The sequence below is a fragment of the Copadichromis virginalis genome, linkage group LG6, assembly GCF_057382275.1.
Source record: "Copadichromis virginalis isolate Kocher_CV1m ecotype Utaka linkage group LG6, C_Virginalis_male_GT1.1, whole genome shotgun sequence".
Taxonomy (NCBI): Eukaryota; Metazoa; Chordata; class Actinopteri; order Cichliformes; family Cichlidae; genus Copadichromis; species Copadichromis virginalis.
This window is the reverse complement of record NC_140623.1, coordinates 26094804-26122156: the sequence shown is the minus strand read 5'-3', so window position 1 is coordinate 26122156 and position 27353 is coordinate 26094804. Positions and strand designations below refer to the sequence as shown.

At 40.4% G+C, this 27353-nt stretch overlaps 2 protein-coding genes across 8 annotated transcripts in view; one reads left to right on the top strand and one right to left on the bottom strand.

Moving 5' to 3' along the window:
* Positions 1–131: 131 nt before the first annotated feature.
* Positions 132–18099, bottom strand: ecpas (Ecm29 proteasome adaptor and scaffold). 3 transcript variants are annotated; one of them, XM_085459478.1, is made up of 49 exons: positions 18014–18099; positions 17160–17290; positions 16786–16902; positions 16361–16479; positions 16089–16238; positions 15794–15971; positions 13809–13948; positions 13504–13582; positions 13274–13393; positions 13024–13109; positions 12852–12927; positions 12711–12760; positions 12545–12611; positions 12278–12400; positions 12059–12162; positions 11747–11870; positions 11573–11653; positions 11221–11437; positions 10851–10942; positions 10538–10672; positions 10264–10435; positions 9868–10040; positions 9590–9691; positions 9180–9318; positions 8724–8869; positions 8434–8488; positions 8216–8330; positions 6510–6578; positions 6227–6344; positions 5978–6145; positions 5758–5837; positions 5498–5603; positions 5320–5367; positions 5118–5236; positions 4736–4886; positions 4585–4650; positions 4382–4471; positions 4170–4236; positions 3987–4078; positions 3831–3897; positions 3511–3708; positions 3070–3281; positions 2948–2991; positions 2671–2863; positions 2408–2564; positions 1982–2087; positions 1805–1893; positions 1648–1719; positions 132–971 (listed from the first exon to the last, which is right to left on the bottom strand). In XM_085459478.1, the coding sequence occupies exons 1-49, from the start codon at positions 18033–18035 to the stop codon at positions 832–834; spliced, it is 5565 nt and encodes a 1854-aa protein (XP_085315604.1). In that variant the 5' UTR covers positions 18036–18099; the 3' UTR covers positions 132–831. The 3 variants fall into 3 exon arrangements, with proteins under 3 accessions (XP_085315604.1, XP_085315606.1, XP_085315605.1); XM_085459480.1 differs by having other exon boundaries at positions 9195–9318; positions 18014–18098; XM_085459479.1 differs by lacking the exon at positions 18014–18099 and adding an exon at positions 17772–17822.
* A 1439-nt stretch (positions 18100–19538) lies between these two features.
* The window catches only part of kdm4c (lysine (K)-specific demethylase 4C), a 30381-nt gene continuing 22566 nt past the window's right edge, over positions 19539–27353 (top strand). For 3 of the 5 annotated variants that reach the window (XM_085459474.1, XM_085459476.1, XM_085459472.1), the window contains exons 1-6: positions 19540–19620; positions 21220–21386; positions 21631–21806; positions 22547–22661; positions 24377–24570; positions 27300–27349. In XM_085459474.1, the coding sequence (XP_085315600.1) occupies positions 21243–21386; positions 21631–21806; positions 22547–22661; positions 24377–24570; positions 27300–27349 (679 nt within the window). In that variant the 5' untranslated portion in view covers positions 19540–19620; positions 21220–21242. Of the gene's footprint in view, positions 19621–19830; positions 20304–21219; positions 21387–21630; positions 21807–22546; positions 22662–24376; positions 24571–27299; positions 27350–27353 lie in introns of those variants that run through there. The other 2 variants (XM_085459475.1, XM_085459473.1) reach the window with 2 other exon arrangements.

Sequence of the window (27353 nt, the reverse complement as noted above, 5' to 3'; positions counted from 1 at the left end):
AGGTGTTTTGCCTTACGAGGAGTTACACTCATTGAGTGCATTTGTTCCTAGTGCCTTCCACTGAGGCTGAAAGCGCTTAAACATGTGGTTTTAATACAGAGCCTATTTGGAATTAAGTGAAGAGTAATTGGTGCAAATTATTAAGGGGATTTTATTTATTCAGGGACAAATTCAAACAACTATAGCATCTCTTTGAAGTTGACAGCAGGTTTTTGTTTTTAAAAGACTTCACAAAATAGCCTTACATCTTGCTCATCCATCAGGCAAAAAACCTTAATTTTTTTTAAGATCCCAAGAGTTCTCCAGTAGCCCCCGTCCTTTCACCACTAAGCAGTGATGGTGTTCACAACCCCTGAAAAGCCCCCCCCCCCATCCTTGTCGACTAAGGTGCGCAACCTTCTGTAGTTTCCAATGTTAGGCAAACCCACGACAGCAGTAAAGCTCCCAAAATTGGGGCTACAGGAAAACAGTGTCCACAAACCTAACACACTGGTTTATATATCGTCAGCTTACTGTCCATTTAAACAAATAAATCTCAACAAGTTACGATAACAGCCTCGCCCTTCAACATGTCACTGAGTGCAGATGTAGAGCAAGGTTTGTTAGTCTCTTCAAGCTTTGCCAGCCATAAACATGAAACAGTCTGCATAAACAGGTGGGAGTCTCTTGGGCAACCCAGCATCGCAGCTCATGGGAATTATTATTATTATAGAGTGGGATATTTGTGAATCTCAGAGCATCAAAGAGGTCGGGGAAGTGTGCTAATGTATGGTCACTGATGAAGAAGGAAAAAAAGAAACACCGATGCTGTATGTTCTTGCCGCTGTGCGCTCAAGGTTGGCTTTGGATGTGTCTGCGCAGCTCCTGGGCCTTATCCCGCAAATCAGGCCTGCTGTCGGACTGCAGCGTCGACAGGGAGCGCTGCAGCTGCTCCCGGCTCTTCACAGACACACAATCCCACTGTTCACTCTCTGTTCATATCAGAGAAAGCACAGAAATATCATCAGTCAATCGATCAAATCTTTATTTCAACATATGAGTAATAAATGTAATCACACATTAAAAAAATCAAAACATGAAATCACTCAAACACGAATATGTACACACGATCTACAATTCTTTAACTACAGCAATCCAAAAGTGTTCCTTTTTATAATATGTAATTATCAATTTTTAATGTATAATACAACCACATCAATTTTTAATACTCTGCTTGATCCATATAGTGCTTTAAGACTACACATGCTCCTCATTGCTGTCTATACTTTTTTTTTTTTTACACTTAGCTCTTCCCTCACCACACAATCTTTCTTTTGTTTAAATTTAGTGACTATTTGTTCATATCAAAGAACATTTGAACTTATTCTTTTCTGTTATGATTCCCTCTAAAAGCTGCTGTAAACTCTGACCTGAACAAAACACGTTCATATCATCTGCAAATAATACAAGTTTCAGGGTGTTTGAGGCTTTACAAATGTCATTTATGCATATGTGGAACAAGTCTGAACCTTAATTCAGAGCAAACCTCACTACTGTAAAACCTTATGATCAAATGGAGATGCTAGAAAAAGAATAACGCTACATCGCCCAAGAATAAAACTGAAAAACAAAATACATGCTTGTATATAAGCAGGAATCGATATTTACCTCCAGTTCTCTTGACGATCACATCCACGACTGACAGGGCCTCGGTCCTCACAGAGGAGTAACTCTTGTTTTCTGGATAGAAAAGCAGCACAGTTGGGCATGAAACGCATGCGTATAAACTATAAAACAAAGTACCAGGACGTAGTGAAGGGCTTACCTAAAGGATATGTGAGAGCAGCACAGGTCTCTGTGAGAATCTCTGACAATGAATTCAAGTCGTCATTACCCTTTTCTAGCAGCAGTAACCTGCAACGAAAAAACAGCTCAATGCCTTTTAATCATTTTTTTCTTCTTCACAGCCAGTCGAACACCTTCTCTTTGTTTCGCTGCTTACCCCTGGAAGTATGCCTTCATAGACTGAAGAACAGCCAGCTGCACTTTCCAGGTGCTCAGCTTAAGCTTCTCGCACATCAGATTGCACACCTCTGCCTGGAAACGTGCTACACACACACACACACACACACACACACACACACACACAGTTGAGAACATTACTTGCAGATCTTTCAATCAGCTCAAACACATTTCTTGCCCATTCTGTGGTAAGAAATTTGTGGAAGTTCTGCCAGATAACTTAAAAATCCAAGATACATGTAGTGGCTTATAATACGTCTAAAAAGTAGACAAAGGGAAAGAATGGTGTCAATTAAGGGGACAACATTTTTGAGCTGGTCCTACATTCCCATTTCTTTAAATGCCATATACAATATGTCAAAACAAATTTGGGGTTCAGTTTTGTCTCTTGTGAGAATAAACTTACTCTGAGTCTCGGGCTTTCTTGGCCAACCTTTTCCAAGAGTCTCAAAAGCACAAATAATAGCTTCGGTCTGCAGCTCTTTCTCCTTCACATCTTTATCATCATCGTCGTCGTCGTCTTCCAGTGATCTTGGGGATCCAACACCACTCTCTGGACTGCTCTGTTGTAAAATTATTAAGACAGGTTGAGTTCATTAAAAGACTTTTGCAAAATATGGCATCAATATTTTAATATTCATATTCAAGAGGCAGTAGGGAGGTTTCAACCTTCTTGATTAGAGGGAAAAGGATCTCTGCCATGTCGGCGAAACGGTCCTCCTGGCTGCTGTGGAGCACGTCCCCAGCACAGCGCAGAGAAGCAATTTTGTACACGAGATTCTCCTTACGACATTCCTTCAGCACAACCTCCAACACCTCAGAGATGGTGGGCTGGCCGCTGCAAGGCTTCTGTAGCTCCGTGCTGAAATGGAAGAAGTGTGACAAGAAATGTTGTGATGTACTTGGAAGAAAACATACAAAGAAAAGGCTGTGAGAGACTTTTTACCTGCATTTGGACACTACAGATCCAATGGCTTTCAAAAGCTCCTCCTGGAACAAAAATAGTTTAAAATAGAAAAATAAAATGAACACTTTCTTGTTTTCTTCAGGTATATTACATATCATTACCTTGCCAGCCCACGTGCGCCCAGATAGACCCTGCATTAAAGCTGTCAGCACCAAGCCGAGGTGTGGCGCCACCAGTGAGCCTGTCTGTTCCTTGGCAACAGTTGCCATGGCAGCTGCACCCTGAGCCTTCATCTTCCAGGACTGGGACTGCAGCGCTTTCTGTGTGATGGCAATCAGCTCGGTCATGTACAGTCTGATGCCTCCAAAGCTTCCTGATTAGAAAAAAGTTTAAAGAAGTGGAAACAGAATTAAATCTTTATGTCATCACAAAAAGACACCATCACAAATATACAGCACATCTGAAGCTGAAAGGATTAGTTGGTAAAACAGAAACCTTGTAAAACAGGAAGATTTGCTTTGTTTCCTTTATATGTTCAGTGTATTGCAGCAGATTAATCAGTAATGCATAATTTTCATTAATGCTGTCTAGATTTTCCTCACCTGGAACGTTCTCCTGCCACACCTCAGACCACAGCGTGGCATCATGGCTCTCTCCTTTGTCCTCATCAGGACCCGGTGCCTGATGCATGCCCAGGAAAGCCAGTGGCAGGGCCACTCCCGCATGCCCTTTCAGCACATCTGGACTGTAGTGGCTGATTGCATGTACTGTCAGTGCACAGGATGACTTGTACACATTCTCTGGGAGCAAGAAAACACAAAGAGCAGAGTCTGAAAGCTAGCACTGAATTTAGTAAACCAACTTCTTGTGTTTTCAAATATAGAGCAGCTGGGAGAAATATAGACATATTTTACTTTCTCACCTTCTTTCTCCAAGTACCAGGTGTTGAGTTTCAGCAGTAGTTTTTCTACACTGCTGTCTTTTGCTGACTGATGGGAGAAAACAGATGTCCTTATGACTTTAACAAATCATTATTTCTAAATCATCAACAAGATTACTTATCACAATTGCTGCTCACCCTGACCAGGTGTCCCAAAGCAAAGGCATAAGCTTTCTGTACTACAGTGCTTCTGTCATGGATGCCATTCAGCAGGGAGCTCATAAGTTTACCTGAGGAAACAAAAACAGTTATCACAGTTAACACCACACTTCCATCATCCAATACACAAACTAGATGAACAGATTCAAACTTGTCCTGTACCTGAGTGTGGGGTCAGATCCTGTGGACACTGCACTGTGAGGGAAACAATTACACTAGCACAGCCACCCTGTGAGGAGAGACAAAGAGTAGCAGGTAAACACCTTGGTAGAAAAAAAAGAAAAGAAAGGAAAGAGCCACTGTGTGGAAAAAAGGCAAATGTACGAAAGATCGGTATGATGATGCAAAGAAAGCTAAATAACTGTGTTTTTTACCTTGGTGCCCAAACCTACTCCACTCTTAAGCAGCTCACAGAGTCTGGGAACCAGTTCTCCCAGAACAGCAACATCCAGGTGCTGCAGACACTGAATACAAAGACAGCAAAATATATGTCACATGCTTTTGTAACACTTTAAATAAGGCACCTCTTTGTGACACATCTACTTAATTAATTAGTAAGGTTGTTTTGTTTTTTTACCATGTTAACAGTCTCCATCATTGGAGAGGATTTGGCAGCACTTAGTCTGGCAGCATCCATGGCACTCTAGAAGTAGAGTAATAATAACTCATGACAACTTTTAATAAACTTATAGGCTTCGATTTTTTATGGAGGCGAGTGCTGAGGTTACCTTTTCCTGCTCTGTGGCTCGGAGACTCAGGTAGTTGAGGACCTGAGGCTCCAGAGTGCTGAGGGACTCCAACAGAGCTGGGATTAACCGGGAAGCATGGGGCCTTAGTCTGGCACCGGCAGTCTTACTGATCTTCACCAGGGTCTGGATACTGATTTGGAAAAAAAGAGATTGTTGAGAGAACAGAACACACAATTATACAGCAAAAAATTACGACCTGGTAACGTGATGACCGAATGATGAATTAAAGTTAGCATCGTGCCATGTTGGAAAAGCGGAAAGGTACTACTACTAAAACATTTTACTAGAATTAAAACTAGAATTAAAGCACACGTTTACATTAAAAGACTGCCACAGAGGAAAAACCAAACCAAGATATTACCTGAGTGAGCGAACCTCTGCGACATTGCTAACAATGCCTTTTTCCAGTAGGGTGGGTAAAATCACCGCCACAGTTCTCTGGGCTCCAGAGCCTGTAGACTCACACATACGGGTGCACACCTGGAGAGAGAAAAGGTACTCAGACAAGCACACATGTACACACAAACACATACACAGGCCAAAGTTGTGGCAAACAGCTTTACCTTACTGAGTGTTTTCAGTGTTAGGTCTGCAGCCTTCCTCACAGACTCCTAAACAGAAAATTTTTTTACTTTGTAATAATGTACATTTTATTTTTTTTGTTATGCATCAGTGAACGAATTCAAACCTTTGTGCCACATCAATGAAAGAAACACTGATCTCTGATCACTTCCTTCCTACCTTGATGTCATCAAGGACTCTAAACAGGGTCTCCCATATTTCTGCCAGGTGATCAATAAGGTCATCAGCCTGACGGCCTCGAATCAGGTCATTTAAGGCCAGGCAGCTGAAAGAAAAATTCACATAAACGTTTAGCCTTTAAATCTTATTCTAAACAAACTGCAAACATTATTAACAAAGCATCCATTCTAATGCAAGTTAACAAAGTCAAAAGCCAAGGCTGATGATCTTATTTTTTTTTAATATAAGTGTACATGCACCTGGACTCTCGCACTCGCCAGGCGTTGTTGGTCAAATTAGAAATCACATCCTGAAGGATCTCTTTGAGATACTTATCCACCTGTAATAAATCAGAACAAGCAAGCAAGCAGGCACATGTAACTAAACAACTATGTCTACAACCATTTTTTTTCTAAAGACAAATAATGTTTTGTAGTTTGTTTTTTTAATGGATGCAAATGTACAACAATCAGCTCTTACCAGGGTCTTATCAGTGACCAAAGCATCCCAGATGCTTGTCATGGCCTGGCGAATGCTAAGGTTGGGATCAAACTGGTAGCGGTACAGACGAGGAATTATCTGAGGCAGGAATGGAGCCAGCTGTTCCCCGGCTTTAGCTGCGATCATGTGGAAACCAAAAGCTGCTCCCTGAAAGGAGGATAGGCATGATCAGGTTGGAAGGGGCATGGATGTCACGGATGTAAAAACTGGTGAATACAAACATGATACCTTGCGAGAGTTCCACATGGCATGATGATTGGCTAGGTTCATAAATTTGTACACAAGATCTGGTTGGTTCAGGTCGCTGGCCAATGAACACAGCTCCTTGTATGTGGACAAACCGTGACTGCCAGAAACCATGAATACAGATTATGTACAGAAGTAGGCCAAGAAGGGTGAATGTGTGCAAACTGAGCACAAAGATTAAATACATTTTAAAAAGCATGAATATATTTATTACACTTTCACTGAAATAGGAGCTAAAAATGCCAGTAGAGGTGATATGCCTTACCCATCAGGTGTTTTCCCCAAACCTTCTCCTTGGAACACCTCTGTATCCCCTGAGACTGCATGTTTCACTCTGTTTACAAAAAAAAATAAATAATGATTTAACAATTAGCCCAATGCAAGACACGATTGTAAGCTTGTTACAATCTTTGTCCTTCTTCAGTTTAACACTGGTTTCAATCACAATTTCAAGTTTCCCTGACAAACCACTGGAGACCAACAAACCTGCCTGGATCGAGCACAACTTTAGGTGGAAACTGAAGGACACCCACAACAATATATTGCTTTTGTTCTATTTTTAAAAGCGCAAAATTTGACAGAAGCTCGATGCATGTGTTCATCCTGCCCATGGTGCACATTAGCTAATCATTAGTCCTCCCACAGTGCTTAATGGACCATTTAAATTATTTATTTTTAGACTTCTTTTTTAAACATTTTGTGAATCCACTGCTTTATGATCCAAGTCGAGTCAGTCAGCTCTGTGAAACAGATACATTCAGAGGTCTTAACCCTTTAAGACCTACCATAGAACAAAGCCCGCCAGAGCTTATATTATATTTTTACATGCTGTGGAGCCATTTTTGGGAGCATTTCAAGTTGCTATACATCATTACAACCATTACAGCCTAAATTTTAATAATATGTATGCATTAAGTGCATAGTAATTACATAAATTGCAAAAAAGTGCAATAAACTACAAAAAAATTGAAAATCGTTTTGTTTTTTTTTAACATATATTTCTAGTTAGAGAAATTTAAGAGGCTTATCCCTCAAAACTGTAAATACAGAAAAGTTGCACAAAATAGTTTCCTACCACAGGAAATTTATTTTGAGTGTCTTCATAGTTTTATTTTTGAAAAACACCAATTTTTATACACTGCAGAAAAAACGAAAATAAATATTATAGTGCAAAAACAGCATATATATCAAAATAAAATATTTCCAGCAGTGCAATATGAGTCCTAAGCATCCCAGAAACAACACAGAAAGTCATAAAGTCAAACATAACTTTTAAAAACACCAGTATAGGCTCATGAGGCCCTGACGGTAATAAAAACTACATTTCCGCAAAAATTACGTCACTTCCGGTTTCGGGCAGGTCATGGCGGACATGCGATAGTTCGCGCTGACGTCTATTCCAACGTAGGAAGTGTTATGAACAGCTGATCGGATCGGCAAGGCGTGTTTCTGGAATATTATGTTTTTGTTGCTGCAAGCGCTTTGTATGCAGTTTTTGCAAAGCTTTATGTGGAAGGAAACTGTGACCGAGGACAAGCTGATGGCATAAGATGTAAGTACAACTCCTCCAGTTTCATATGCAAAAAAAATTATTGCGCTAGCTCACATGGTTGCAGAGCTACCGGGATTTTAAAGTAGTTGCACAAAACGGAGCGTGCCCGCTCCGATCGGTTTTAAAGGGTTAACCCAGGAAACTGAGCAGCATCTTTGTGAGTCCATAATATTCCATTCCCATTTCTTCTAATTTTTTATTCTGTACACAAACTTATCAACACTTGCAGTAAAAAAAATAAAATTAACTGTATCTTTAGACCATTTTAGCTTTCAGCTGGGTATGTGGAGGACCTCATTCAACATGCACTACGGTCTAACAGTTTGTTTCAAAACAATAAACCTGTTTCTAGATTTTTCCCTCATTCATGCACAAGCTTGAAGCTGTTGAATCTGTACTCAACCCAACCATCCACTCACCTTTTACCAGTCATGAGCGTTTCAACAAGAGTGGACACCAGTTCCTGCTGGTCACCCTCTCCCCCCATCTCATAGACCAGACCAAGGCCTTTAGATGCCACATCCTGACTCAACTCTGAATGAAAGAGGAAGAGTGAAGCGTGAGGAAGTGCACAGGCACAAAGCTAGCAAGTAATGAGCTGATCAAACAGTTCACTTAGACTTGACTCTGATCTTACCGTCAGGGTCTGAGAGAACAGAGATAAAGGCCCCCTGAATCTCTTTCAAATGTGACTGTAAGAGTTAAAGAAGAGAAACAAAATTACGGGTATTTGACATACGTGCATAAAGAAATTAAATTTGCACACTAAAGACTTTGGCACATGAATATTTTTCCCAGAAAGGTACAATTTCACTTTTCAAACATCTGATATGTTTTCTACGGTCTCACAAGATCTGCAAATCATTGCATTCTGTTTTTAATTTACATTTCACCCCGAGTCTCAATTTTGGGGTTAAAAATACACACCGTAATCTCCTTGTGCTGGCTGAGCTTCTTGACAAGGGAAAGCAGCCAGATGCAGGCTGCCTGCCGGACGTGGGGGTTCTGGCTGGTTATATACTTGGTCAGGATGGCGTTAAGGACCCAGGGAACCACATCATTGTTTTTTACATCTGTCAGCAGAAAGGAAAAAGTGGAAATTAAAACTTTTGTGGATAAAACATTCAGCTTTTAGATAAAAATGGACTGCTGCAGGTGAATTTATGCTCAGAAAATTCAAAATAATGTCAGACAGAAAAGATAACCATGGATTTCATTAGGACGACTGCTGGTATAAAGCTGAATATGGTCATGCAGAGTGGACAGTAAGCGTGCCACTATACTGGAGAACCAAATCAGAGTAGTGTGAACTTCAGAAATGGCAAAATTCATTAACAGATAAAAAAAAAAAAATGTTAAAAGCACAATACAAGCTGGGACTACATTTTAGAAATGTACTCTGTGGTGGAGTGTAATGGTCCTCGGTGCAGGTCCATGGATCTCTGGCAGCTCCAGAACTGGTCCCTACTGCACCACTTGTTATGGCCTCTCCTACTGTGAATTGTAGCTCCACCTGCTTGGCCTTGGAAAGATTGAGAATGTAAAAAAAAAAAAAAAACTTGAGTACTGCTGCCAGCAACGAGTTGTTAAGCTGAGTGACAGCTCAAGTAGAAATGTTTAGAGACAATACCAGCATATCTGTGCAAAAATAACCACCTCAATACAGCCCGATTCATTACCCTGACCTCAAAAAGTAAAATGTTAAAAAACAAACAAACCTTAAGCTACCAATTACACCTGTTCATTTGAACCTAGTCTTTTAAAAATGTACTATCCATCAGTATGTTTCATACCTCTACAGAGTCCATAAGTCCCTGCAGCAGCTTCTTCTGATGAGGGAAATCTTCATCTCCCACTGGCAGATAACCCAAGGTCATGATGGCTCGTTCCTTCATCTGGAACAAAGACACAAACATGATGATCAAGATAAAAAAGTAGGCAAGAAAATCTAAGGACCCGACATATCATTAATTTATACAGTGCAAATAAACCACTGATATAATGTGTGCCAGTAACGATCACTGGAAAGTGCCTCTCAGTAGCCATTTTTTCGATTAGATTTCTAGAATACCTTTGTACTCTCCTTGCCAGAGGGAATGCGGGCCAGCAGGTTTTCTACAACAGAGAGTTTAGTCAAGCCCTCTCCCTCTGCAGGGATCAGCAGGTGGCCATTACGCCCAATTTCCCCCAGAGCTGTACAGGCTGCTATAGCCAGCATTGCACTGCTGTTGTCCAGGAAGGAACCTTGACGAACATGAACAAAAATGGATCAAACAGCATACAAAGAAGCGAATCATTATTTATGATATAAACTTTAAAACTGTCAACTAAAAACTAAGGAATTAAAAAAAAAAAATACTGTATAATCATTACAGTATAGGCAAAATAAAATTTAGCATCAGTTTTTGGTACTCCAACAGTTACCAAATCAGTAAATGAATGAAGCTGATGTGAAATAATTACATACCAATTGTCTTTGTTGCCATGGCAGCAAGTTCATCATCTTCCTGGGAAGAGATGTTCATTTGCTGCCCCATGTTTTCTGTCGAATCAATGGATGTGGCAGCTTTTTTCCTGCTCATGTTCCTTCCGACCATATAGCCAAGAGCCAAGATGGCACCATGCTGAGTTTCAGGGCTCTGTGATTTGACAAAGCAAGTAAACATTAATGCAAGGTAAATTTTCACAGCTATAAAATAAATGAAGCTACGAACGGCTGTGTAGCAACAAAGTGGCATTACGTGGTTGTCTTTGGTGATTTTGACGAGGTTCTGCACGGCCTTCTGCAACTCGTTGCCAGTCATAGTCGAAACCACAACAGCATACAGCTGGGCTGCCAGCTCCCTCATGTCCTCCTTGTTTGTGTTCATCAGACTCTGGGGGGAAAAAAAACATCTGCTATTACAGCGATGAGATCTGTAAAATGTGCACTAGGCTGATGGTTTTACAATATCACAACACAGCTGAGCAGCTGGATTATCTGGTATCTGTCTCATTTGTGAAATAGTAAATACCCATATTGGCACTAACATCCCACATATTTATGATACTCACTTTAATCCAGTCGATTTTATCAGCAAATCTGGGAGCCAGTTTCTCCGGGCACACAGACACAACCTCCAGTAAACAGTACATGACAGGGATTCCTGTTAAGAGATTATTACATTAAGTACAATTTCCTGACAAACATAAATACCTGGAAATGTACATGGATTCTTAAAGGAACACAACTTATTTACATGAAGCACAAACTGAATTTTGCAGTCTTTTATCAAAGAGACAGTCTTCTTGAACAGAAGATACTTGCAATTTTTAAGAGTCAAGAGATTTTTTGGTTACTTAAATATTCACTGCACATTTTCAGAGCAAAAAAAAAAAAGTTCCAAAAACTGCTTGATTGTTTAATAACTAAGTGCTTCCTCACCTCCTACAGCAGAGAGCAGCTGCTGCAGAAGATCCATGTAGACATGTACAGGATTTGCTTCAGAGCCCTTTGACCCTGAGGGCTGAGAGTCAGAAAACAGCAGCGTGTGGACATAGCGGCCAATGGCAGGGGCATCATCCTGCATGTCTGACAAGCGTGTGGACATGGGCATGGCCCCGGCACTGTGGGCTAAACACATCCTCAGGTAGAGCATGATCTGGGACAACAGGAAACGGAAATGAGACGGATTAGAAGACAAGCATCTAGCACAGGTATAAGAGGTATAAGACTATAAGATGGGCCAGTGTCACGATTAATAGATGCCGTGAGGTCATAACAAATTCATATTTACCTCGCCAAATGCAGAGGGGTTGAAAGGAATTGTGGAAGTTCCCACAATGTACTTAGCTGGAGTCTTGATTCGCTGAGCGGCCTAATAAAGACAAAAGTGCAGAGATTTAAGATTTAAAACGTCTTAGTAAAAACACCATCATGAGAAACTTGGAGAACATGCTCAGAGCCTCACTTTCTCCTGGATATAAGCCACCATATCAGGAAAGGAGGGCATAGGTTTTGGTCCCTCCTTCTCTGAGCTCTTGGTATGGAAAGCCCTCAGCACCCTCTGGGCCTCCCCAGACACCTCTTCTCTTCTACAACACAGAAAAATAAGACACTTCAAGCTTTTCTGCAGGTAAGTACACCTAGGACACATTTTAGTTTAAGCTCAAAGCTTCTTCTTTGTACTATCAATAATTTCATGACCCAGTAAAATGTTTACTGTGTGTTCTTGTCATTTATTTACCACCACACGAAAGATTACTGTGTTTTTCAAACTTACGGGTCTCCAGCAGCCAGCAGCAGTAGGTATCTTGATGGCACATGATCAGGAGCAAAGACCGTGCTGGCAAACTTCATGGCCACCTGGCGAACCTGCACCTCCGGCTGTTACAAAACAAAACAAAAAACAACAAAGAACTATACGAGTGTTTGATTTGCCTCATTTCTACTTATTAAACCCACCAAGATTAAAGTTTATTCTACCAGTTCTGCCTCTCACCTTTCCAATATATGCAGCCACCAGGGCCTCCATTAGGTTGAGCAGTGCTCCTTGGAGGTTAGCGTAAGCTCCAACCATCATAGACAAAGCCTCCTGAATAGCTAGACGGACATCAGCTTCTTCCTGAAGAGGAATTTTAGAAATTTCAATACCAGATGCACAAGAATAGAGTTTAAGGCAATAATTTTATATGGACTGTGAGTGCCAATATCTTGTAATGCATTAGTTGCTTGGTACTCAGTTTTCACTGCAACGTCTTTCCCCTACCTTACACATGGACTCAAAGAACTGCTGCACAAGTGCAATGTCCTTTGTGAAGAGCTGAGGCATACGACTAGAACAGAGGACCGAGATATTTTGTATTACATCATTTGAAATACAATGCAAAACTGGAAATGTTTAAATAAAGAAATAGTTCATTATTTCCTTATACCTTGACAGCTTTCCAACAGCAGAGTAAGCAACACACAGTAACTTAGGATCCTGCAAAGACAAGTGTTTCCCAGTAAGTATATTTCAAATTAAAGTGCGCGACCCTGTATGAACTTCACATTATTTATGTCTTGCATTTTACCTCCTTGTATTCATTGATGAGCTTGGTAAGACCATTAAGCAACATTAGCCCTAAAGGCTTATTAGTGTCAGGGCATCTAATGAAAAATCAGAGAGACAGAATCAGCTTTTAATTACTTGAAACACACTGATGAAGACAGATGTATCTGTAGGAAGACGAAGAAAAGACTTACACCATGCAGATATGATGGACAAACTGTAGGGTGAGAGACAGCAGTTTGTTGTTTGTGCTGGCCCCAAACAGACCGTCATAAACAACCTACAGAGGACAGAAAGCAAACTAGTGAGAAAATCTGGAAAGTTTACTGTTTTGCATGGCAGTACCTGAAAAATACCCATATATCAGAGTTATCTGGATACACTAAAACAAACTTCACACTGAATAAAAAAAGAAAACATGGCCAGAAGCATCACAGATCGTACCTGGATATTAGCTGGAAAGCACTCTGCAGCCAGACGTGAGCGTAGAAGATGCGGCAGGATCTTCAGCTTAACTCTTGTGCTTACTGGCTCATGTTTCAGCTCTTGCTTCATGCCGCCCCCCTACAGTATACATATAAAGGGATTTTACATTTCTACGGGTCAAGAAAATACTTATGTTCACAGGTTATGTTAAAAAAAAGAGTTTAAATGTTGAGTTTGAGTTGACAAACCTTTGTTTTAAGAGGGACATCCCCCAGATACACTTTGAACATCTTGTTGATAATTAGAGGATTGTTCCAGTCGATGATGCTGAAACATTACAAAACAAGTGCATTACTAATGATAGGAATGACAGTTTGACAGTTTATTCAGCTCCTCAGAAATACTTGAAAAAGTCTGACTTTTTAAAAATAATTTTTACAAAATCTAGGAAACTGTTAAGTTGTATAAACTACCGGACAAAAGGAGCACTTAAAAGTGGAGGACTTGGTGATGCAAATACAAACACAGACATAAATCAAGTTTCATGGCCTACCTTTGTTTGCTCTTCAGCTCCAGATCAGCTGCAGTGGCCACACTGTGTCTGGTGTCACTTGACGCCACCACCAGGTGGACCACCGTCTCCACTTCTGGGACTTGCTTTGCCTCAATGAACTTCACTATTCCCAGTTTACACTGTTGGAACCAAGTACACAACAAGGAACTATTTAGTCATAGTAAACATGCCACATGGTGCTTCACCGTCCACATTTATATTAAAAAATATACATTACAGAAGAAATTGCTCTGAAGAAATTATACCAAACAGACAAATTAGGGGTGAAGGTGGAAAATTTATAGACATAACTGATTCTAACCTGAATGTTTAGAAGCTATTCAAAGATTTGCCTTACAAAAAAACCCCCTCCATATCAGTGTTTCCCGCAGATTTGAATATTTTTGTGCCGATAACCTGTATGCATCCACAAGCGGAGGCACAAGCACTGCATGTGTACAGCAATAATCATCTCCAGTTACTCTTTACGCCTGCAGATGGACTTCAAATGCACAGTGCTGAACTGCAGCTGGTCGTTTTTGTCATTCTCTGCATCATCTGTGATCTCAGTATAGTTATCCACCTACTGCATGTTTTGATGAACATGAAACTCAGTTACAATGAAACCCAGGGATTGTCTTTGTTAACTGCAGTGCACAATGGTATAGTTGGGCACTATTCCAATGAATGACAGTGAATGATATTCAGGATTGTCATTAAAGTCACCTGACTAGCAAAAGACTGGGATGGCCTAGATTAGTTGGTAAACAACTGAACTTTCAAAACATTGGCAAGGGGGACCAAATCTACCAAATCAACAGGACATTGAGCTATCCACACAGACAGACAAAAACAATACAGGTGCAAGATACACAAAATTCACGGTTCGGTTCGATACTTTGGTGTCACGGTTCAATATTTTTTCGATACAAAAAAAATGTTCATGCCTTTTTAATTTGTCATTTATTAAAATTATAAATATATATTTTAACTCAAAAGTACAGTTTTTAAACTTAATGTTGCTGAAACAACAAAATAAATCTGATGGAGGAATCACTCATCTTTGGAAAAGAGAGTTTATTACAGAGAAATGGCTCTTTCCAAAATAAAAGCTATACTATACGCTTCTTCTGGGCTATATTCTCAGCAGCATATTAAACATATCAGGTCCCCATAAGGAGAATCATGTGCTAACGGCTGTCTAAATGACTCGGGTAAAGTTTGTAGCATGCATGCTTGTTGTTTTTGTCTGCTTCCACTTGTCTTTGCACTAGGATGATGTCGGCGTAAATGTGCAGTCATATTTGTTGTGTTCCCACTAGTGCTGTCAGCGTTAATCTCGTTAAAATGACATTAACGCCATAACGCGGCAAATCTCCGTTAACGAGTTACCGCGGATCGCCCCCCGTGCGTGGGGCTGGACGGCGTCAACACGTTAACGAGCTAACTGCGCTAACGCACTAGTTCCCACAAATTGAGCATTGCTTGACACATCTGACATACTGTTTTACTTTTGTTTTCATGTGAAGCTTACCATCAGGGTCATGCTTCACATGAAAACCAAGATAGTTCCAAACGCCAGATCTGAATGAGGGTGGGGGAGGTTCAATTTCAGGTAGCGTTGAGGCAGTTGCCATGTTGCAAGCTTAGCTTCTGTCTTGCTAGCTTGCGTTGCGCTCAGTGGAACTGCACTCAACAGTGCAGCCTAGGCAGAGTAGTCGAACGCAGATCCACTGAAGAAAAGTTGATAAAATAAATAAAAAATGTTGTATTGTTCGATACATATGCGTACCGAACCAAAAGCACTGTATCGAACGGTTCAATATCTATACGAGTATCGTTGCACCCCTAAAAAACAAGTCACCAAACATACTCAGATGGGCATAAATATACTTGGCCGGCCTGCCCAAACACTGAGCATATTACCTTTCCAAACAGATAAACATATAAAGCCAGTTCTCATCCTCCCAGTTCAGTTTGTATACCTGCTCCAGCTGTTCAGCATTCCACTGGGCTTCTCCAATCACCCTCTTGGCAGCATAAACACTCATCCCTGGAGGAGGCTGTGGGAGACCCTGACTACTCGCAGCCACTGTCCCATCTCCAGAAGTACCCTGGGAGGAGGAGGGAGCGGGGCGAGTTGGAGATTCATTCAGCACAAACCTAGGAGGAGAAGGACACTACAGGTCAACAATTTGTGGTAAAAATACTTCTCGCAAGGAATTAATTTCACCAGAGGTAGGTCTGCAACCCTTATTCGCTTATGAATCGTCAACTCACCCATAAGGCATCAGTAAAACATCTAACATGAACTCCAACAGCAGGTGCATTGTCTTTGGCCGCTCAGTTAGGTTAAACAGAGAAGCACTCTTGGAGGTGTCAGTAGGATACTTTATGTGGTAAAGAGTAGGGATCAGCAGGTGCATCAGACTAAGAGAGAACATAGAGTATAGACAAATTAAATTAAAAATAATAAGCTGATATCTCAAGATTGCTTAACACACATGTCACACAACCATATCCAAAATGGGTGTTTGGATACATCCCCTTACCTGTCCTGCTGTGGCTGTGGTTTTCCTTCCATGGCAGTGATGAGGGTCGGGGCTAGCTCACACTGTTTTACCACCTCCAGACGAGGGTAGCCCATTTTAATGTAGATGATGGTGAAATTCTGCGTATAAATGTGACCATCAAAACTCTGCTCTCAATAATAGGCCAATTTTTAAAAACACAAGTCAATCTAGGATCACTAACTAGATTTTAAAAAACCCCCACATAAACGTCAATTCAATCATGTGTATTAAATTGTGTTTTTAAAACAAAACAAAGGGACAAAAACACTGATCTGATTAAATCCCATGTGGTAACTGTGTGATACCTTACCAACGATGTTCATTGGCCCATAAGGCAATCACGCCCACAAGGCAAACACGAGATCCTCCACTATATGGCAAACATCCTAATATGAGATTCTTACCGTAACGAAAGAGGCAGCTGCAGGGTCTTGGTACTGCACAAGCAAAGTTTCTACTGGAAGTTGAATCTTAGGCCGGCTTTTTATCCTCTTATTCAGGTGGACCAACAACTCCATTACCTAGCAGAGAATACGCAGTTTCCACATTTTATTATGTAGTTAAATAAGACAGATGCATAAACAAAGTAAAAGGGATCTAAGCTCCTTGAAGAACCTTTGCATCTAGAGAACTGAGTCTATATCTCTGCTATACCTTCAAATAATTTTTTTCTGGGCTGAACTTTGAAGTAATGATACTGCAGTTTATAAACACATCTCCCTTGTAATGCAGTCATTATAATCTCTTAAGTAACAGAGACAGGCTACACCCTTCTTACTTTCTTCCGCACCCCCTCTTGAACGCTGGAGAGCTTGAGGAGAACAGGGGGTAGGAACTTGGAGATAATGTCCTGCAGCTGTTCATCTGTCTCTGCATGGCCCAGGCGAAGGAACACACGTTCCAGTTGATCTGTCAAAAATACATATAACACCCTTGTTAACTCATTTTCCAGGCGGTATTTGTCACACGCTAATTATTGGCCCCATCATGGCTAATTTCGCAATATCTTTCTACTCAAGTATCTCACCCAGTAGTAAGGTATCTGCAACACAAAGACTACGACCTTCAGTTTAACATAGAGCAACATGCATGCTTAAAACGGTCTCACGGGCATGTTGCTGCAGTTCTGCTGATAAGTTCGTCCTGTCAGCTGCTGTGCTGGTGCGACCATCACCCAGCCCTGCCTTCCTTCTCCTGGCATGGCTCACCAAGCACCCAGCTAGCTACAACAACTGACAAGACTATTCACGCATTTGATCGTTTCTGTATTATTCAACTAGCTTTTCACTTAAGGTCACATCCTGCAGGTCAAATCCCCAATACCCCGAATATCCTAGCAGTTACTGCGCACTTTCAAAGTTTCATAAATGGATATATATTAATAGCCTACGTGATAGTTTCTTTTTGACCATGACTGGGCAAACGGCCTCCTGACGATAGCATTCTGGTTAGCTTAGTAGCTAGCTATCGCACCTACCCCTGGTTTTTAACTACAAGAAGCTTTAGCGTTACACCAAAAAACACCCCAACTGTCAGGGCGGATCAGGCATTTTCCTGGATACGTTTTTAGAAACCACGAGTGCGACATTTGACAAAATATATGAATCGCCAATAACCCAAAAAGAAACTTACTGAGTTCATCCTGGGCAGCCATGTTTGCAGAAAGTCAATCAGCGACCCCCACAGTTTAGAGAGTGTTACTGCATCCACCGACGCCACTCCTAAGCCACTGCTTCATCACCCCAGACACCAAAAATTATTAAATGACACACAAGGAATCACAAGGAAGTTTTGTACATTTAAATTGTGCAGCACAGATCCTACATGCTCTTATTCTACAGGCTCTCACGACAAATACAACTAGATAGATAGATAGATAGATAGATAGATAGATAGATAGATAGATAGATAGATAGATAGATAGATAGATAGATAGATAGATAGATAGATATTATTAGTATTAATTTCCCAGATTTTATTGATTAGATTCATATGGGGACAGGTAGTACTTCAATCTTCTTCCCTTCTTCTGCTCCTCCCATCAGCTGCTCATTTGACTCAGTATCGCCCTATCACTGGCATTCTTTTCTGTCACACCAACTGTCTGCATGTCCCCTTCATTACATTCATGAATCTTCTCTGTGGTCTTCCTTTTTTCCTCCTACCTGGCACCTTGTTATTCGGCATCCTTTGTCAAATATATTGCTCCTCTGCACATGTCCTCTCTGACTTTGTCTCCAAACTGCTCAACTTGAGTTGTCCTTCTGATCTACTCACTTCCATTGAAATGCTTAACCTCTTTAGCTCCACCCATCTCTTTTTTTGTCAGCACCATCATCTCCAAACCATACATCATAGCATGTCTCACATTTCATCCATCAGCTCCTCCTTCCATCGTCCTAGCACACTCATTAGCAGCTCTGTCCTTAATCACGCTAACCAGCTTCTTTGCCAGTCAACCTGTACAAGTTCTCTATTCTTTAGTGTCCAGCCTTGCATACAACTCACTATAAGCTGTGTCCTTTGCTTTTGTTCCAGTACTGCTGCCCCTTTTTTCTTTGTCATCCTCTTCCTTCAAATGCGTTCTTGTACCTTTTCCTTCCACCACCAAAATCTCATTGTCTACTCTCCCCAGTCCAGGGGATACACGAAATAACTTTTTTTTGTACAATTATTCATAAATGACTAATTCCGTACTAATTCTGGAGCATTAAATCCCAACCTAACAAACCTCTCACAACCAGGCAACCCAAAACTTATTTTCATCAGATGCCTAAAAGAGCCTCGGCTAAGTTAAGCTACTATTAAAAAATCCTTTGGGATTTAACTTAAGCTTAATTGTTTTAGCCCTTGATATTACAAATTGCACAATTAACTCCAGATTTTTTTTAAATTTATTTATAGCTTTAAAAACAAAAATAACTTTCACCTCTGGGCCTCAAGGTGCAGCTATAGAAATGACAAAATATTAGACCAGCACTTTTTGACTTTTTAGCGCTGGGGATGCAGGTGCACTTACTACCTACGTCTCTGGCTGCGTTCCAGTTGACGGGCTCGCCTCCCGATCCGCAGATCTCACAGCGCCTGGATAGGTTACTGCACCACGGCCGTGCCTGTGGAGGCGGTGTGGGACACCGCCGTTCTGCACGGCACGAATCAGCAGCAGCTGTCATGTGAATCAGCTGTACGAACAAGGAAGGGGATAAACAACAACACGACCCGAGTCTTTCTAAATCAAGGTAAAACAAAACAAAACAAAACCCTGTACACTTTAATGCGGACATGATGTGAAATACCGGCGAAAATTGTGCAGAGGAAGCTAGCTTTGCGCCAGTTTGTGTGAAAGCAGGGTGCATTTCGTGACTCCTGTGCAGAATTAGCCGAGCTATCAACAGCTAAGCGTTAGCACTGCCACAAACACAAGTTGGCACGCTCTCATGCCACTGGACTTCTCGCGGTGTATGTTTTGGCTTTGTTTGTTGGTCTGTTGCTAAACTTGCATAACACATAACAGTAGAGAAGTGCTAGATGAAATGTTCTGCACTACATAAAGTGGCGAAGGGGGTAGCTACAGGCCTGTGTGCAGCCTTCTTGTGAGGGGCATTTAAATCTCATTGACTCGTGCAGTAAGAAGTTAGCTAACGCGATAGGTGGCTTAACTTAACACTTTGTAATGCTTTGCCCTCTCTAACTGTTAGCACCAAATACTGTTGAGCCGCAATGCCCCACGAGCACACATTAAATTAAAGCCGGTGGGTATCATTTAAATATAAGCGAGCTAGTCAGCCGAGCTAGCAAGCTGCGCTGTTTGTTCAGCCATTATTTGGCATCCTAACAAAACGTAGGCTAGTTGGCTAGTTAGCTTGTTGGCAGACAACAAAGATCAGCAAAGCCAGAAGCGTTCATGCAGTGTTATTAATACGTAAGTACAATTCTGCTGTGATTTAATGGAGATATTTATCCCTATATATATATATATATATATATATATATATATATATTATGCCAGACAGAGGTTATGCAGGGTTTTAAAACGATTGTTTTAACACCCCGACAAAGAGTAAGGATGTAAACATTGTGCTTAAGCATTTTTTAACTCCCCTCCCAGAAAACTTGCTCCAGCCTGTGATTGCCTATTACATAATTAGGTTGCATACCACTAATTGGGTCGCATATAATGTAGATTGCAGTGAAGTAGCCTTATAAAGAAGTATAAGGCCAAACAAACACAACAGCTTCACCCGTTGATCCTTTGTCTGGATACACAGGAACCTCAGAGTTGGGAGTGGGATGGGTGGAAGGGACAAAAATCTGAAAAGGGTTGTTGGCATGAGCAAAAGGATCACTAGATCACATCCACAGTTGTCGAATCTCTATCTCCATCTAGTGGCGAACCTGTCGGTTACACGCAAGTCAGTTACCCTGCTAATGAGCACAAGATCTTCTAGTAATGCGATTTGTATTTTTTGCAATCGTCAGAAAAACTAAAGAATTTCTAACATTATAACTATAGTGAAGCTGTTTAAAATTATATATCATTGTGATGAGTGTGGAAAAAGTGAAATAGGAGGTGAACAATTGTTAAATGGCATTTTGCATTGTATTTTGCATTTGTAACAAGACTTGGTGCTGGGGGTGCAAAACCATCTGTCCTCTTGTTGAGCCACTCTTGAAATTCACTCTAAATAACTAACTAATACCCTGCATTTTCACTAACCATAGACAGTATAGGGGTAAAGTATTTTGACAGATACTTTTTATGTGAATTTTAAAATTCATACAAAATTCACATTAATGTTGGAACATCATCAATATCTTCTGTTTTTCTTTCTCCTCAGGTTTTACCTGGTAAGGTGGCAGGATGGCGGGAGCAGAGGTGCATACCGCTGCAAACCCCACCTGCAAGATTATGACCTTCAGGCCCACTATGGAAGAGTTCAAGGACTTCAACAAGTATCTGGTTTATATGGAGTCTCAGGGTGCACATCGGGCAGGCCTGGCTAAGGTAAGTAGTGAGTTGAATCAGACCTTGGACAGTTATTTTTTTTTAAACTTATCATATTGTTACCTTATCTTAGTGAGTGGGTTTACATTTTATACGTAGTTTGAACCGAAGTTGGATTTAGTCAATCAAAAGAAGAAAAGGAAGAATGATGTATAGTGTGACATGTAAATGCACAAGGAACTGACTTTTTCTTTTGAATAAATTTCCTACATCGTTGTTTTTGATTCCTCTGTTTATCCTTCAGGTAATTCCTCCTAAAGGCTGGAAGCCCCGTCGCACCTATGATGACATAGATGATTTGGTCATCGATGCTCCAATTCAGCAGATGGTGGCTGGCCAATCAGGGCTCTTCATTCAATACAACATCCAGAAAAAACCTCTGACGGTGCAGGAGTTCAGACGATTGGCCAACAGTGACATGTGAGTTTTAACTAACTGGTTTACATGCTTCGTTAACTCTAATAATCAGGAGGAATAGTTCTTAATTTCACACAAATGTTTCATTTTGATGTTGTCACAGCCAAAACCCAATTTCTTCAGAGTTTGAGTATTTACAAACCTTTGTAAAAGGCCTGTAAGGTTTTGTCTTATACTAATAAAGAGAAATTGACCACAAGCTGGCAAAACAGTATTAAACATGACCATTAACAAAATAGAATAAAGGAGAATGAAATGAAATGAATGAAAGCTTAATAAGGTTAAAATTACATAAAAAGGAGGTCAAGTAAACAGAAAGAGCAGTAAATAAACACAAATCAAACAAAGAAGCTCAATATGTAAAAAATTACGCACATACCATAGAAAGCAATGTGAAAAGCTTAATATACAAAAAGCCATAAATAAAAATCAAAAATACAATAAAAGTGAATTTTTAAAAAAGGTAAATGTTTAAATTAAAGACTATGTAAAAACTGAATAGAGAAGTAAGCATGATGTAAAGAAGCTCACATCAGTAAAGTAAAATAAAAATAGGATACTAAATCTAGCGAAAAAACACAAGCATAGCAAATATTATTAAAACAAAGTTAAGAGTAGAAATAAGTTGCTTTGGTGTTGGTGTCAGTAGCTCTGATTCTGCGTCTCCGGTTTAGACCACAGCAAAGTACTTGTACAAGGATCGCTGTCTAATGTCAAATGAAATTTCTTTCTTTTTCTCACAGGTACTGTACGCCTCGCTACCTGAATTATGAAGACCTTGAGAGGAAGTATTGGAAGAACCTCACTTTTGTTTCACCCATATATGGTGCTGATGTCAGTGGCAGCCTCTACGATGAGGTAGATGGATCTTTCTTCTCTCTGTTTTTGCTTCTTTCTTTCTTTCTTTTTTTAAATCCATGCTGATGCTAAAGCCAACCTTTCTAGTTTAGCTTTCTCTTATTACATTCCCTGCTGAGTTTTTACAATTCGTTTTATCATAAGCAAAATAATAACAAAATTAAATTGACTGACGATCAGGTTCATGGCCTGTTCCTTTGTTATTTCATGACGAATGAAGCAGATAATATTTGAACTTGATGAGTGTGGAACATGTATTTAGTGACTTGTGAAACAAGTGTCAAAGTCTACCTTCATGAATGGAAATACAGAGAGTTACAACAAGGTGCAAATCACTGGTTACACTCAAAAACAAGAAGTCTGGATTAAACTTTGACAGAAAACATCTAAAATAGCCAGAACAGTCCTGGAAAAATCATTTGGACACATGAAATGAAAATTCACTTTTACCACAATGATGGATAGAGAAGAGTATTGAGAAAGGAAGAAACAGATTCAGGCAAATACTGCAAAGCTGATTAGACAGCACTTCACAGTACACGTCAGGGGTGTCAAACTCAAATACACAGTGGGACAAAATTCAAAACTGGAACAAAGTCGCGGGCTAACGTTAATATTTATTGAAATATATTTATTCCTCCAGATATAAGAATGAATCTTTTCTTATGGACTCAAACACGTTTTGCTGAAAAACTGAATATGGAACAAGCAAAGCTTAATACTAAACAATATATATATTAGCTGTATAATACCAGTAGGCCAGCTCTAATAATAATTTGGTATGGCTTCGCGGGCCAAATGTAATTAGGCTGACGCCTATGGTCCACGTGGATAATGACAAAGCATACTGCAAAAGCAATGGAAAGAAATGGGACATCATTCAATGCACAAGAAAGTCAATTAACCCCAGCACAATAGAGCAGCTTTTCACTTATTAAATACACAACTGAATGCGGAAATACCCAGAAACAGGTAGTAAAGGCTCAGCAGAGCACCTCAGTGGAGGAAGCGCAGTATTTGGTGACGTCTGTCAGATCAAGATTTCGGGCAATGATTGACTCCAAAGGATTTTTGGCCAAGTGTTAAAACCAATCCTTATATTTAATAATGGTTAGCTTTTTTTCACCGATTAGTTCTGAGCCTTTAAAAATGAGGGAGTATGTATACAAATAGCTGCAATTCCTAGTTTGGTAATGCAAATAGTTTTGTTAAATAAAAGCTGAAAGTCTGCACTTTGATCATATCTCGATTGCTTGATTTAAAATCCACTGTGGTGGAGTACAAAGGGAAAATTGACATTTTAAACGTGTCACTGTCCAACAACTCACACTTTACTGTATATCAATATTGGAACTGTTTGACATTTCTACATGCACACAAATACACCAGAATAATGAAAGTAATCAGAAGGATCTTCTACACAGGGACTTCAATAGTCATTACAAATCCTCCAGTTTTGCACTGCATTGTTGACCCCCTGTAAAATCAGTGAATAGTGCGGTTTCTATTAATATAGAGTGATTGGAAGCCTGAGTAGCATTTCTTCATTGCTGGCTTGAACAACTGAAGGTCAAAACATGTCGAGCAGCACTTTAGCGACACAGCGCACTTGTCTCTTTGTGTAGCTGAGCTGATAGTGATTGGATTTAAAATGCCATCATCAACTGCGGTACCAATCTGTAACCCAGGTCTAAAGCCTGTTTCTCATTTTCTAGGATGTGGATGAGTGGAACATTGCCCACCTGAACTCTATCCTGGATGTTATAGAGGAGGACTGCGGTGTTTCCATTCAGGGTGTCAACACTCCATATCTATACTTTGGTATGTGGAAGACTACCTTCTCCTGGCACACCGAAGATATGGACCTTTACAGCATCAACTACCTTCACTTTGGAGAGCCCAAATCTTGGTGAGTAAGGAACAGTGATTAGTAGGAGATGGAATCATTTTTGTGTTTTCTATTCGTCACTGAGTTATAATCTGACTCCTACAGCAAGAAGGTCTAATCTAACAATGTTTCACAGATTGTATCAGTCCTTTTTCTCTTTTCTATTAACCAGGCAGACAAATTAGTCTTTACTCTTCCACACTGAAAAGCAGCCAGTTGAGGCGAAAGCATCTAATTAGGATACAGGCGAGGTGTTTCAGGCACTTCCTACCTGGAGGAGGCCCTGGGGCAGACCCAGGACTGGTTGGAGAGATGATATCTCTCAACTGTCTTGGAAGCATCTCAGCATCCCTCTGGATGAGCTGGAGGCTGTCCAGATAGAGCGGGGTCTTGGCTTCTCTGCTTAGACTGCTTGCTCCATGAACCCAAACCCAGATAAGTGGTTGAAGGTGGATGGTAGATGGTTTGGAAAGCCAAATTCTAGATTTCAGTAGAGGAACCAAATGCAAAAAGAATAGAGAATTCTGCTGTGCAATAATACAATACATTGAACACTTCAACTCTGTTAACAAGTCTCTCCTTTAAGTTAGAGGACACTATTATAAATACTATTCACAAAAAAAGAGGGAAGTTTTCCTCCACTGAAAAGTGGCTGGTTTGCAGATAATTGTCTATACTTTTTTTTTTCAAGGTAAAGAGTTAACTCAAGTTTTGTGGATTTGTGAATAGTCAAAGAAACAATTTTATGTGACATGTTTAAACAAATACAGGGCATAGTGGGGACTATTTTAAGGCTGAGAAAGTATAGAGGAGATGCATATCCTTTACATTTCTAGCAGAGCTGGAAAATAGCTTTTATCATGTCCAAAGTGGATTTAAATAGCAAGTATTTACAGTGTTACAGGTTTAATTTGATTTACATGCCAATTCAAATGCATAGAGACCCCAGAGGATTCTCCCTGTGGTTGTCTTTGGCACACAAAGAAATAAATGAGTGTTGAGTCTCTAAGTAGTGGTGAGAGCTGTAAAGGAACAACAGATGAAGCAATTAGGCTACATGTGCAGGCAGGGAATGTGTGGCAGCTGTGCTATTCTCCACGGGTGCAAGCATTTAAATTGACTTCTCGGAAGCTGTCTTTCCTGTATGTACAACAGACCAAGGTGAAATTTGGCATTTTAGCAAGTCAATCAATACGGTACACAGTTAGCACAAACGCTTAACACAGATCAAAACCATAAACTCTTAGTAGTAGTAGTTTGTTAAGCCTGAGATTTCTCATTGTCTTTGAATTGAACGGAACTGCATTAGTACGGACAATTAGAGCTCCAAATCGTCCGTGTTGGAGGGTTTTGTCTTATACTTTGAAAGTGTGGCATCCCAGCAAGCATCATTGATTTTTTTTCTTACAGATTAATTGGGGTCTGGGGATATAATTACTGGAATTTTCTCTGTTGTTACTCTTTCATTGAGCCAGCTTAATGAACAGATTTTTCTTTTTTTCAATTCATCAAACTATCTTCTTCATTTTAGAGGACGTACTGTATTGACCGCAGTGAAAGGTATCATGATCCATCACAGAGTGCCTATTGCACAGGTCTGATTGGTATTTGCGAAAGGAATTATCAGAGCTTAGTCATTAGGAGGTTAGGACTAGAGTAATAAAGGTAAAGAAGAAGTGGAAATGCAGGTAGATCAGAATGAAGTTTGCTTTTCATTTCTTTGTCAGCTTGGTTGTTCCATTTCTCTCTCTTGCCCTGGAGGGAGTTTTGCTCATTAAAGCAGTGAGCCCTGCAACCCCACAGGGATCAGTGTCACAGCCAGACACACAGAAACAGTCATACACACTCAGAAAGAGCAGCCTGGTGTACCAAATATTCACACACATGCATACCCTTATCATCTAGTACTCTCTCATACACACACACTCACTGACGTAGACTCTTTCATCTCACTGATGTGTTGACATCTTGTCCCTGGAGGGGAGCAGCTTAAAAGATGCACTTCTCTCACCTCTTCTCAATCCTGTATACCCTCCCCCTCCTCTCCCAAACTCCCCGTGTCACCTCTACCTGAGGTTTGCTTCCTTTTCTCACCCTGTCTCTCACTGCCGTGTTAAACTGACAGGTGGTATGATGATAGAAATTCCACACACCTGAGGGTGGATGGTACTAGTCAAATGGAATGCCTAGTCAAACCTAGAGGGAATCTTGTCACGCTTCATGGATTTCTTGCAGGGAAGTTTGAGAAGATTATATATTCAGGTTGCATCAGCAGCATGAACGAGAAGACACAGAATAAGGTCATCTTGAAATTCTGCAAACTCATAACTCAGCAGCAATCACCGATGGTTACTGTGTCCTTATCGGACACATAACTGGGCTTGAATTTTGAAATATTATAGTGGCCAAGATTTAATATAATATGAAGACCAAACCTTAAATGGTCACATATGCTGGAAAAATATGGGTAATTGTAAAGGAGTGTGAGCACAGCTGGGGGATTAATGATAGGATCATGCTGTATGTTGTTAAGATTACATATAAAATAACAGTGCAGTGTATTAAAAGCTTGATCCACCTTTCTGAAGTTTTTCACTTGTCCACCACTTGATGGCAGTCTTGAAACTGCAAATGCTCATTGAAAGTTTGTTTGCAACTGTCAACACATGGTGCCCCGTAGACATAATTAACAGAGCATGTTCATACACAGTCAAAAATAACTCTCTGCTCCATATCTCTGTCTTTAACAGGTATGCCATCCCCCCCGAGCATGGGAAGAGACTGGAGCGCCTGGCTACAGGTAA

What these genes read in the sequence shown, in the direction of transcription:
- ecpas (XM_085459478.1), bottom strand. Translation starts at nt 18,035, where the DNA reads ATGGCTGCCCAGGATGAACTCA. An exon ending in AAATCACCAAAGACAACCAC is followed by an intron (nt 10,436 to 10,537) that starts GTAATGCCACTT and finishes GTCAAATCACAG; the next exon opens with AGCCCTGAAACTCAGCATGG. An exon ending in AAGAAAGCCCGAGACTCAGA is followed by an intron (nt 2,088 to 2,407) that starts GTAAGTTTATTC and finishes GTGTGTGTGTAG; the next exon opens with CACGTTTCCAGGCAGAGGTG.